The sequence below is a fragment of the Rhinoraja longicauda genome, chromosome 15 (genome assembly GCF_053455715.1).
Source record: "Rhinoraja longicauda isolate Sanriku21f chromosome 15, sRhiLon1.1, whole genome shotgun sequence".
NCBI lineage: Eukaryota > Metazoa > Chordata > Chondrichthyes > Rajiformes > Arhynchobatidae > Rhinoraja > Rhinoraja longicauda.
Genome location: NC_135967.1, coordinates 33,436,857 through 33,450,199, shown reverse-complemented (window position 1 = coordinate 33,450,199; position 13,343 = coordinate 33,436,857). Strand labels below are relative to the sequence as shown.

General features: G+C 40.3%; 1 protein-coding gene across 1 annotated transcript in view; it reads left to right on the top strand.

Moving 5' to 3' along the window:
- The window catches only part of cenpi (centromere protein I), a 41,474-nt gene continuing 28,131 nt past the window's right edge, over positions 1-13,343 (top strand). The window contains exons 1-7 of the mRNA XM_078411998.1: positions 1-330; positions 5,916-6,041; positions 6,368-6,486; positions 7,045-7,152; positions 7,880-7,928; positions 10,906-10,952; positions 12,922-13,011. Of these exons, the coding sequence (XP_078268124.1) occupies positions 225-330; positions 5,916-6,041; positions 6,368-6,486; positions 7,045-7,152; positions 7,880-7,928; positions 10,906-10,952; positions 12,922-13,011 (645 nt within the window). The 5' untranslated portion in view covers positions 1-224. The remainder of the gene's footprint in view (positions 331-5,915; positions 6,042-6,367; positions 6,487-7,044; positions 7,153-7,879; positions 7,929-10,905; positions 10,953-12,921; positions 13,012-13,343) is intronic.

Sequence of the window (13,343 nt, the reverse complement as noted above, 5' to 3'; positions counted from 1 at the left end):
ATCGTGGTGAGGATGGAAACCTGGTCTTTGGAGCGATAAGCCCGAACTGCACATATTTTGTGTAATTTTCGCTGTTAACAAGATGACAACTATGGGGCTCCGCTCTCACTGCGCATGCGCCGACGCCGCTGGCCGCGGACATGGAGCGCGAGCCCCGCCTGCCCGCTGTACTGCGCAGGCGCTAACGGTCGGCGGGACGCGCGCGATGTTTTGAATGCATCAGAATGGAGCGGAGCCGGGGGCCGAGTATTCGCTTCAGAGAGGCCGCGGCTGCGGCCGCTGATGGCGGCCTGGAGTCGCTGCAGGAAGCCGTCGTGTACTTCAGTACCGGTAAGTGTGACAGACGACCGCATCCCATTCCACTTTAAGTGCTCAAAATGCTGGATTGAGCAGGGCGGGCGCGCCTCACTTTGCGGGCTGGTCTCTACCAGTAGCCTTGTATCATATCATATCATATCATATCATATCATATATATACAGCCGGAAGCAGGCCTTTTCGGCCCACCAAGTCCGTGCCGCCCAGCGATCCCCGCACATCAACACTATCCTACACCCACTAGGGACAATTTTTACAGTCATCGGTTCAATGATCGAAACGCCAAAAAGATAGTTGAATGAAAGGAAGAGCAGGCAGAGTTGTTGAGGATACCACAGGACGCTGGGTGAAGTCAGGCGATATCTGTAAATAGGTTCTCAAACTTGACCTCCAGGAGCACCGAGATATTAATGGGAAGACAGAGTGGTGGAGTTGCTCAGCGGGTTAGGCAGAATTTGCGTGACCCGCTGAACTACTACAGCACTCTGTCATATCTGAATCCAACATCCGCAGTTGCTTGTTTCTGCAGGATACTTAATGAGGATAGCCTCCGGGAAATGCTCAGCATAAGTCGCAGATTTGTAGAGTGGCAACTGAGATGTCTGCTGGGAGGCACTGGGTTGATTCTATTGAGTGAGTGAAATCTTTGAGGAGAACTAAAACAGAATCAGTTCTATGGAAAAGAATGGATAATGTGGGAAAGGTTCAACAGTAAATTGCAAATTGTAGAGAAAGTAGCGAGGTTACAAGGGAGGTGTAGGAGCCATTTATGTTTATTGTTGGCATATCATATTATTTTGCTTGGATATACCTTACAGCGTGGCCCGTTAACTGAGCTTGTCAATTAGCAAATATTCCAAGAGAACATTTCACAAAGCTCAATATTTCAGGATCCACGTTGTGTGGTTTGGAAGATCATTGTTTGTGTTTTGTAACTGCTGATTTCAATAGATAGCTACAGGTTGACTATTGTGAGCTGTTAGACTAAACACTCTTTGATTTTGTGACTAGGTTATCTTAATTGGACATCACAGCTGCAGTGTAAAGCAAGTTTGATAGAAAACATAATAACGAACTATACAGCATTGGTGACAGATAAGGGAGGCACAGGGAGAGGGAGCACATACAGTTCTCACCAGTCCAGGGACAGAGCAACCAGCTACAACTTGCTCGCAGAATTAAGAAAGGCTGGTACGTTTATCTCTTTGTTTGTATAACTACCTCAATAAACAACCTACTAAACTGGAAATAACGACTGGAAGATCTGTTTTATTGGATCTGCGTAAAGTCACTCCTACTGTACCTGTGTACTAATGGCAACTGGAAAAGAGGACACTGGGAAAGTTGAAAATTTGCCATTACAGGAGGAAAGCATGGCATGTATGGAGACCACAAGGAATTAGCCAAGGTTGTTACTGACTTCATGATGAAATATGTCGACGAGTGTGTTTTAACTAAAAACATCCTGGTCATCAAGCAGGAGGTCTCCAATATTCGGAAGACTAGAAGACGAGCATCCTAGTCCAGCAATTCAGATTCATACAAGAAGACTAGGTACAACCTGATTGAGTTATTTGAAGACATGACCAAAAAGGTAGATGAGGGCAGAGCTGTAGATGTTGTATACATGGATTTCAGTAAGGCATTCAACAAGGTAGGTATGGTAGGCTGCTCTGGAAGGTTAGATCGCATGGGATCCAAGGGGAGATAGCTGAATTGGCTTCATGGAAGGAAGCAGAGAGTGATGGTGGAAGGTTGCTTCTTGGACTGGAGGCCTGAGACTGGGGGTGTGCCCCAGGGTTGGGTGCTGGGGCCGTTACTGTTTGTCATCTACATCAATGATTTGGATGAGAACATACATGGCAAGATTAGCAAGTTTCCTGATGATACAAAAGTGGGTTATTTTGCAGGCAGTGAAGATGGTTGTGGAAAATTGCAGAAGAATGTTGATTGATTGACCAGGTGGGCTGAGGATGGTTGATGGAATTTAATGCAGAGAAATGTGAGATGTTGCATTTTGGGAAGTCGAACAGGGTCAGGACCTATACAGTGAATGGTAGGGCTCTAGGGAGTGTTGTACAGCAGAGGGATCTAAGAGTGCAGGTGCATGGTTCCTTGAAGGTCTAGTTACAGGTAGATAAGGTGGACAAAAAGGCGTTTGGTACATTGGCCTTCATCAGTCAGAGTTTTGAGTATAGGGTCTGAGCTATCAGGAGAGGTTGACCAGGCCGGGACTCTATTCCCTAGAGTACAGGAGGAAGAGGGGTGATCTCACAAAGGTGTATAAGATCATGAGAGGAATCGATCAGGTGGATGCACAGTCTCTTGCCCAGAGTAGGTGAATCAAGGACCAGAGGACAAAGGGTGAAGGTGAAAAGATTTAATAGGAATCTGAGGGGTAACCGTTTCACACAAAGTGTGGTGGGTGTATGGAATAAGCTGCCAGAGGATGCAGTTGAGGTTGGGACTATCACAACGTTTAAGAAACATTTAGACGGATACATGGATAGGACAGGCTTGGACGGATATAGACCAAGCGCAGGCAAGTGGGACTAGTCTAGCTGGGACATGTGAGCTGGTGTGGGCAAGTTGGGCTGAAGGGCCTGTTTCCACACTGTATCACTCTATGAAAGGAACAATGAAATTCTTGCTGCAGCTTCAAAAGCACATTAATAACAATAAAAACAGATGTACAGATATAAAAACAATAATATACAGTTATATCAAGTAAACTGACCTAAGTAATTAGTTCAATCATATATAAATACCCTAGTAGTTTGGTGTTGAGATAGGGTTGTGGTTAGGTTTGTGCAGTGTGATTCAAGAGCCTGATGGTTGATGGGAAGAAACTGTTCTTGAACCAGAAGGTAAAGGTTATCAGGCTCCTCAGACACCTCCCGATGGTAGTGACTTGATGAAAGAGTGGCCTGGGTCATGCAGCTGCATTCATGAAGTAACGCTTCATTTTGACCTCTTTGATGCTGGGGAGGTTAATGCACACAATGGGTAATGTCCATTTTTTGCAGCCCCCTTCATTCTTGGGCATTCAACTTACAGAGTTCAAGAAGCAGGTCAGAAGATATGATCAGTCAGTCGTCGTGCCTATCCCTCGAGGTCGAGGATGATGGTCTCCATTCTGTTGTTTTTATGAACTCTCAGATGGCTTATGAGTCCAATCCTGGCTTTGAAAGTTCTTTGGCATTCAGGTCAGGTAATTCCAGATGTCAGATCAGACTTTGGTTGTTGCTGCCTCTCTTTCTGGTTATTTCTCTTTTCTTCTTATTCTGCGCATCTGTTGGCTTCGAAGGTCGCTGTTCCTTTTTGGATGATGGTTCACCAGAGTTCAAGAAGCAGGTCATGATATGATCAGTTCTATGCTCTCCGCCATATAAATCAGCTACTTTCCCTTGCTATCATTGAAAACAAGATTGGTGCAAGAATAGCAATCAGATTATAAATCTCCTCCTGTACTCTGTTTCATCATTACCCCATTAACCGTCCAACAATGGTGGTATCATCTGCAAATTTAAAAATGGTGTTAGAGCTATGTCTGGCTGCACAGTTATATGAATAGAGAGAGTAGATCAGGAGACTGCACACAGCCTTGAGGTGCCCCTGTGCAAGGAGGACGTGTTGCCAATTCGTACTGATTCTGGTCTGCCGATGAGAAAGTCGAGGTGCAGTTGCATTGGGACGAGCAGAGACCCAGTTTCCTCCTTTGATGTTTAGAGGGGATTAGGATGTTGAATGTTGAGCTGTAGTTGATGAATAACAGCCTGACATATGTTTTCTTTTTTTTACTGTCTTGTAGAATTTTGTGTAATTTGTGGTTGTCCATGTGCCAGTGATGCTACAGTACGATTTTCATTATACTTGTACCTCATCATATTTGTGCATCTGACAGTGGACCCAACTGATATTCTAATATCATGGTGTCTTAATAAAAGACTATACTGGAGATACTCAGCAGATCAGGTAGCATCTGTGGAAAGAATAACAGTATTTCTGGTCAATGACTTTTCATCGGAACCTGAAAAATGGGAAACCAAATATATATATTTAAATTGGAAGGCAGATCAGATGCTGAAATGGGAATATGGGATTTTTACTATCGTCAGCTATTGCGTAGAATATAAGAGCAGGGATATTATGTTGGAGCTCTATAAAACATTGGTTTGACCACATGGACTATTATGTGAACTCTTGGCTAGAGATAGTGCAGAAGACAATAGACAATAGGTGCAGGAGTAGGCCATTCGGCCCTTCGAGCCAGCACCGCCATTCAATGTGATCATGGCTGATCATTCTCAATCAGTACCCCGTTCCTGCTTTCTCCCCATACCCCCTGACTCCGCTATCCTTAAGAGCTCTATCTAGCTCTCTCTTGAATGTATTCAGAGAATTGGCCTCCACTGAGGCAGATTCATCACGCTGAAGAAGAGTGCGGCTACTGGAACCTGGCACGTCATGTTGCATGGATTACAACACATTTAGTTGGCCTTGCAGTGATGCAGCTGGTAGAACTGTCGCCTCACAGCGCCAAGGATGCGGGTTCAATCTTGACCTCGGGTGCTGTCTGTGGAGTTTGCGTGTTTTCTCATGACCATGGGTTGCCTCTGGGTGCTTTGTTTTTTTCCCCACATCCTAAAGATGTGGGTTTCTAGGTTAATTGGCTTCTGTAAATTGCCCCTAGTTTGTGGACGCAGAAGTGGGATAACGTAGATATAATGTGAATAAGTGATTGATGGTCGGCATAGACTCAGTGGGCCGAAGGACTTGTTTCCACACTGTATCTCAAAACTAAATTAAATCTCAATTATAAAGAGAGAGGCTTGGCTAGGTTTGTTTTCCCTGCAATGGAGGAAGCTGAGGTGTGACCTGAAATAGGCATATAAAAGTATAAAGGGGATAGATAGGCAGATAATAAGAATGTTTGTCTCGTGGACTGACTATAATGAGGGCAAGGGTATAAGATGGTAGTAGGTATAAAAGCGATCTTGGGGAATCTTTTTCACACCGTGGTTGGAATTTGGAATGTATTGCATGAAGATTTTGGGGAGGCAGGTAATCTCGTAACATTTTTGAAGCATCTTGAATCATCAAGGCAGAGAGCTATGGGCTAAATGTGGTGGACTGAAGGTCCTGTTTCTCTGCTGTATGACTCTTAGAATTTGGAAACATATGATAGATGGCAAGAGTTGAGGTGTAATGCCTTTAAGGTGGTGACTAAGATCGTGCTGAAGCTGCATGCTGCAATGCCATATAAGAAAGATGTTGAATGCCAGTTAAATGTTGATCTGTGGCATTATAAATAGCTGGAAATGCATACGAGCAGGAGAGACTGAGCTCCTGAAAAAACAGATTGAGACTCAAAAAAAAATTGAGACTTTGAACACAACAGTTGCTGGAAATTTGTCATGAAAGAGAATTCTAAGAGTACTCAAAAGATCAGGCATAATTTGTGGAGAGGGTAAAACTGATTTAATATTCAAAGTGGAAGTTCTTGCATTAGTTTGGATAAGAAAGAGGGAAAGGTCGAACTTGTCGGTGTGTCAGTGCATAATTAAACATATTAATTGTACTTTTTATTTTGGTTTAGTAAAGGAGCGAAATCCATCAAAGGGAAATCTTCACCTGCACACAATTGAAGGCGTTGCATTTGAGAAGGGCTTGCTACCAGATATGATTGAGGCACTTCTGGATGTGGCTATGAGTGCCAGACTAGGTAAATTATCTTTATGATGTAAACTTTGTTAAAACTAAAATGTTAATGGGAAATAAAAAGAATGAAAGAGAAGATCATGCACATTTGTTTTTACCCTCAAAATATTAATTTAATGCTCCCATGGAAACCTCCAATTAGGCTTGTTTTGTTAACTGACAAAGTTAAGGATGATGCCACCTGCAGTGTACGTGCACAAACAACAGTTCAAAATTAGGCTTTTACATGGCAAAGTTTAAATATTTTTGCGTGTTCTCAACTTTTTCTTGCAGCCAAATATTTTCATTTTGATATTACAGTCCTGATGATATGAATGCTTTCATTTACAGTTGACAGGCTTAATACGCGCCTGTTGAAATGCCTTATTCCTGCCTCGGTAGTTCCCGAAAATGCAGTGACAAAAGCCATCTCCTGGATGTGTACAAGGAAACCTAGCACGAATATTCAGGTAAGTCAGAATGACTGCTGATCAAGGGAGGGATGCCTGATTTAGGACACTTGCCTAGATTTAAGCAGTACCTGAACTGCAGTGGCTGATTACTTTGTGGTTATGTGGATTTTATACATTTCTTTGAGCAATTTTATTTAGGTTGCATTTATATAGCAACTGTATTTTCAAATCATTAGTCACTTGTGTATTTGCAGTGATCATCGTTCGTAAACTTTTCCTTAAGTTTAAAAATAGTTCTGATGATTGAGAAGTGAACCTAATATAGAGAAGGTTTCATATCAATCATATATTTTCTATTTTGAGTGCATTTTGTCAAAGGTAACCAGAGTGGATACTGAAAATAGTCCTAGTTTTGCCAAATGATTTTTCAATGTCTGTGCAATATGTACAATGCAAATAAAGTACCGTAGAGCAACGAAGTTTCACAATGTAGTTGGTGTAATATTAGCACCTAAGGGGGACAGTTGTTTGAATCTAAACTTGTAGACAGACTGCATGGAATTGACATACAAATTTGTGATTTGTTGATCACAAATTGATTTTTCTGCTTTGCAGCTGCTTTTTATCAAATGGTTGTTAGCTGTGTTTGATCTGTTGAGCTCAAAGAAACATCTACATTCATTGTATGGCATAATTTTCTTCTACCTTCAAAATGACAAACTGGTAAGAAATTATTTACATTTTCCCATTGGGTAAATTATGTGCTATCGTACAATTATTATTAGTGAATGATAAGAAATGAAGAAAAAGAATAGGAAGAACTGCAGTGTAGAAACATGTCAAGGTTATTCATCTCATCAAGTCGCGGAGAGCTTTACTGCTTTGTGCCTCAATTTAACGTATCTTTAAAAAAAGTAAATATCCCTAGTCATAAATATCATAAAAGATTATATTTCTCGCTGGTTCATTGGTTCATTTCCATTGGTTCATTACTTATCATTCTGTGAAATCTTTTGTGTGGAAAAAATGCTTCCAAATTTCATTCCAAAATGGTCCTTCTCCAAAATGAGAATGGCCTATTCTCTGAATCGAGTTTCTTTCTACCTAACCACTTAATTCTCTTTGATATTTTTAATACCTCAGTTAAATTTCTTCTCAACCGTTTAAATGCAGGGTATCTAATTAAATAAAGAGCCATTTCTAATTATTTTTATTAACTGAAAAATGTATTAATTATTAAGTATTTTCAGAAGAAATGGAGTTTGCTTGTGATGTACAACACTGGTTGGGAATGACCAAATTATCTTTAGTGTTCACCAATATGTTAGTAAAATATCAGAACTAATTTTTTCAAATTGTTTTATGTTTAAAATCAATACAGAATGTTTTAAATCTTTTTAATCTTTGATTTTTATAAGAATTGTGTTTTATGAGATTTTATCCTTCCCAGTGCCCCTATGTATGTCATCTGTTGTATCTGCTGACGAGAAAGGAAAATGGTAAGTATTGACCACAATTCTACTGATTTGGCACAGATGAAAACTACTTTTTAATCTTGTGCGCAAGGACAAAATCTGTACTTTGTAATGCTGTGGTTGTGTATTATAAATTCCCTGGCACTTGGTATCTTGAAAATCAAATTGCATTTGGAATTTATTGTGTCCATATGTTTAAAAATGTCCCAAACAGCAGATGCCACAATTTTCCATTTGTCATGAGGAAGGATTTCTGGCGCAGAAATAATGTTGTTCTTACCTGAAAACAAATCTCCTTTCATTGTTGCAGAATGTGATTAGTTTGATGCTGTTGCCAAACTTGCAGCAAGAGCATGTTTAACTGAACTAATGAATTAATGGCTCAGATGATTTTACTATAAAGAGATTTATGGAGCCTTGCATTAAAAAATGCTGAAAATGCATACTTAAAATCCCAACAAAAATAAAATAACTAAGGGGTTTGTAATGATCTCATTTAAGAAAACGGGCTTTGAATTGAGGGAAATGCTGATAAGTTCTAAAGTAACAACCTTGCCTTAACCAAATTTGTAATGATTACTTAAAACCCCAGAATCCAAGCCCCCTCCCCCCCCCCCCCACCCCCCCATGGTACAGCCATCTGGGTTATAGAAATTTGCCCTTACAGAATTTACAAACCTCTAGTCCATACATGGATAGGAAAGCGATATGTGCCAAAAGTGGCAGTTGGGACTAGTGTAGTTAGGGCATCATGGTCAACATGGGCAAGTTGGGCCTATGTCTCTGCTATATGACTTTGACTCTATCCAATAACATTTAGATATGGCATTAAACTCACTCTGACAGAATTTGTGTGAAGAAAAAGTAAATAAGCATGACATTTGTCTTTAAGTCGCGTTTCTTAACATGTGCACATGTGACGTGGCTTCTCATTAGGGAAAATCGGAAATCAAACTTCTTGAAACCCATTACCCCAACCATGATAAAGGGTTTGCAATATTTCCTGTTGCATTGAAAGGAAAATCATCAAAGAGAATAATATTTCTGTAAAGACAATGGATCGGTGCATTAAATTGATCAGTTCATTGAATTATAACAAATGATATAAGAATGCGGCAGCGCAGCGGTAGAGTTGCTGCTTTACAGCGAATGCAGCGCCGGAGACTCAGGTTCGATCCTGACTACGGGTGCTGTACTGTAAGGAGTTTGTACGTTCTCCCCGTGACCTGCGTGGGTTTTCTCCGAGATCTTCGGTTTCCTCCCACACTCCAAAGACGTACAGGTATGTAGGTTAATTGACTGGGTAAATGTAAAAATTGTCCCTAGTGTGTGTAGGATAATGTTAGTGTGCGAGGATCGCTGGGCGGTGCGGACTTGGTGGGCCGAAAAGGCCTGTTTCCGCGCTGTATCTGAAATATGAAATATGAAGTGATGCAGTTACAGAGGTGGGGAACTGGAAAGGAAAAAGCAAAAATAGTTGTATGCATAAAGATATGCATGTTTTAATAAGTGCACCTTTAATTGGAGCTCTGTCATCTATTTAGGTGTAGTGAGAAAAATGTGGGACAGAAATACAAGCTGGATGATACACTGATCAGCTACAACCTGATGAGCCAAAACATTATGACCATCTGCCCAATATGCTGTTGGTCCTCCGTGTGCAGCCCAATATGCAGCAGGATGTGATGCACTGTGTATTGTGACAGATTCTTCCGGTGACAACCGTTAAAACTTTCTGTGACTTGTGCCACATTAGACCATCTGTCGGTTCGGACCAGACGGGATAGCCGTCGTTGCCCTCGCGCATCGATGAGCCTTGTGCGCCCAACACCCTGTTTGTTGTTTGTCCCTCCTCAGACCACTGTCGGCAGGTACTCACCACTGCTGACTGGGAGCATCCCACAAGCCTTGCGTTTCAGCGAAGCTCTGACCCAGTCGTCTGGCCATAACAATTTGGCCCTTGTCAAAATCGTTCAGGTCTTTACTCCTGCCCATTTCTCCTGCACCCAAAAAATCAACTTCAAGAACTGACTGTTCACTTGCTGCCTAATATATCCCACCCCTTGACAGGTGACATTGTAGCAAGATAATCAAGGTTATTCATTTCGCCTGTCAGTGATCATAATGTTTTGGCTGATCGGTATATATTCTGAACTGATCTTTTGTGTCCTCAAGACCAAGACTTCGCAAGACAGTGTTTTCAGCTTAAGCTAAAAAAGTTGGGCATTGGGAACATTATGGACTTTAGCAGGACAACAAAGGAGAAGCAAATGTGGCATGGGCAAGACGTTCATGACGGCCAGCGAGGCAAGGATTTTAAAGTACACTATGCTCTTAATGGACTAGCTAGGAAAGGGTGAACTGCTTAGTCACGCGACAACAACAACAACACATTAATACTCAGGACAGAAATTGCAGTCAGGAGGTGCGATCTGGTCTGATGACGTGCTTGGCAATGTTGTACAAATATAAATGGATCACTGAATGACTGACCGCCTGGATGGCTAACTACATGCAATAGCTTGCAATGAGAGGAAACTGGAGTTTGAGTTGTCATCATTTGTAAATTCAAGTAAAGATGGATCATGAGAGAATGAGAAATTCAGTTTTGTTTTGTCTTATCCAAGCCAAGGTAAGATTCTTGCATATCTAGTGGTAGTTTAGTCACTGCCCATATTTAAGGTAATACCATGAGATAGCCATTATCGAATATGGTAGTCATGTGACATTGCATTCAATCGTGATTGATTGTTATGCTGCCTGAGAAAGCACAAGCCGTTTTGGAACTATTTTCTTTCTGATAAATTCAACCTTCATGTCTGCTTGTTGCAAATTGTAGCATGCCATTTGACCATGACAAAATGTCATACAAAACAGGTGTAAAAAAAACCTGTAGCACAAAAAATCCAAAGTACTTTTTGTATGATATGAAGCAAAAGGAATAGATTTTTCTGAAGTCCATTTATTTTTCTAAAGCTTTGTGTTTTCCTCTATTTCTCAGTTAAACGATTCAGAGTTAAGAAGCTAATAGAATTACAATCCAAAATGGTAAGTTATTACATTTTAATTTGTCCAGATCAAGTGGTTTAATACTTCATTTAATGTTATTGTCGTGGCATTCAACAGCAGATATAATGCAGCCCGTAACCTCAGCTAACTTCTTGGTAAGTTTGTTAATGCTCTGGAAACCCCGTAAACAAAAAAAAAATTGAACTCAACTTTAACTGTGACAGGATGTGATAGCTGTAGCTCGGAGCTCTAGCGACCTACAAACATTCTGTTTCTCTGCAACCAAAATCACAACGATACTAATAGTTGCAAAGACTAGTATTTCCATAAGTGAACTTGCACGTTAAAGGATAGAATCAATTCAACTGCTAGTTCTATCCTACACACTCGGGACAATTAATCTGCATATCTATATTTTGTATTTGTGATTCCTGAAATTATCCCGATATGTTTTCTTGGCATTTATATTTCTTAACAATGCTCCAAACCTTAGAGCTGAATATGAGTAATGTATTTAACTGTTCAAATCACAAAGAGTAACCACAATGACGAGTAGAATGTTGGCTTTTATCTCATGGAAATTAGAGTATGTTGAGCCCTGATTAAACTAAATCTGAAGTACGATGCTGGTTTTTAGACTTTGAATCTTAGGAAAGTACTATCTGGCCTGGATTTATTTTTCTCGATTGCAGAATCCAGAAGAAGAGGTTGAATATAATTCAACTATAATTAGTCAGGATATGTAAGAACTAAATTGGGAAGCATTGTTATGCAAAGGCACCCCTCCCAAACCTTCCGAATTTGGAAGAAAATTTCCGCTTTCTTATTTCATTTCCGCCATTCCGATTTCACCTCACATTTTTCCACAAAACAGTCAGTAATTGCAATTTGTCAATTCGGCTGCTAGAGGTCGTTAGGGGTTCCGCGAGAAATGCCCTGGAAGTCTCCCCGAAAATGTGGCACCTCGGCTGGGCAAGGCAACCAATCTCGACCTCATCGGGACTTCCATGGCGGATCGGTGGGTTGAATTTGCAACCTGCGGCCAGGGTTCTGGAACTTCAGCCCAGCTGGAGCCAGCACATCTATCCCCATAGCCAACTTCCTTGGCCAGCTGGATAAACCAGCAAAGCTCTGGAACCAAGAGTGCCAGAAAATCAGTGGTGGAACTGTAATGAGTAAATATTAAATTTAAGTGCAAGATTATATAACTATATTAATTAATTAAGGCGGGCTTAAAATATAAAACACAGCAAAAAAGCCAGTTACCACCTTTTTGGGCTGATTATGAATTAATGTGCGAATTTACTTCAACAAGTACTTCCGTATGCTTAGTCGAGTCGCATATATCAACTCTTTCTTCATAACTTAGTCATACATTTTATGACCATTGTTCTTCTATTCAATACCAAGAGAATTGGGATGTGTAAGGAAAAAGCAAAATAGAAAAAAACAAAACAAGACAATTTTTTCTTTGTATTGCAAAAGGTATCTCTGTTCAATAACCTTTCTATAAAATAGCAGAATATACTCATGATAGTATACCTGACATTGTACATGTAGTCCAAGAGTGACAGACGGTTGGAAATAATAGTCGTTTTTCATACCTGAATGTAGCGCAACGCATATGCGCATTTGGCGTGCATACTTTTGTTTTTGATGAAAAGTTGCATTACGCGCCATATGGATTTTGATGTAAAATTCTGAATTTTGGACATCAAAATTATGAATTTGTAAAATCAAATGTTGGGAGGTCTGCAAAGGATCATGGGACTCCTCCCAGAACACGATAAATCAGCTGAGCATGAGTATCAAAAGATATGGAAGAAAGGTGAGTAAAGTTGCAGTCAGTATTAAACAAATTGAAGAATAGGTTGAAGTGGTCAAATTATTTGATGTGTATCAGAATAAAAGAAGATAATTGAAATTATCTATAATCCATTGTGAGTCTGTGAATGTTTGGTATTGTGAATAAGTTGCTCTATGCATGCAAATGTGCTAATTTTTTCAGGGAATGCAGACCCACTTAATGGCCCTTCTCTTGTTGTACAAGAACCACGCACCTGAATATGTTTCTTTGACACTATCTGGAAAACCCAAAGTAAGTCCTTTTGTATAACATAAATCTTTGGTGCCATTCTGTGTGGGCTGTTAGTGCTTTTTGTCCGTTGCGAAATTCGAAGTAGATTTGTTTTTTTTGGTTGATTTGGCTATTATTATAGTTTACAGTTCTGTGAGGGGGGTATTTAAATTTTTTTTTTCATTGATTCAGATTTGTATATGGACAGCCGATTGGACTTCTGGATTAGAAATATGGGATGTGTGAAGTCTTTAAATAGCAATATTTTGTATTTGTATTGTTTGCTTGTCTATGATCCAGATACAATAAGAGAACAATTTACTTGAATTGGTATTTCAAAAACCTATGAGGCT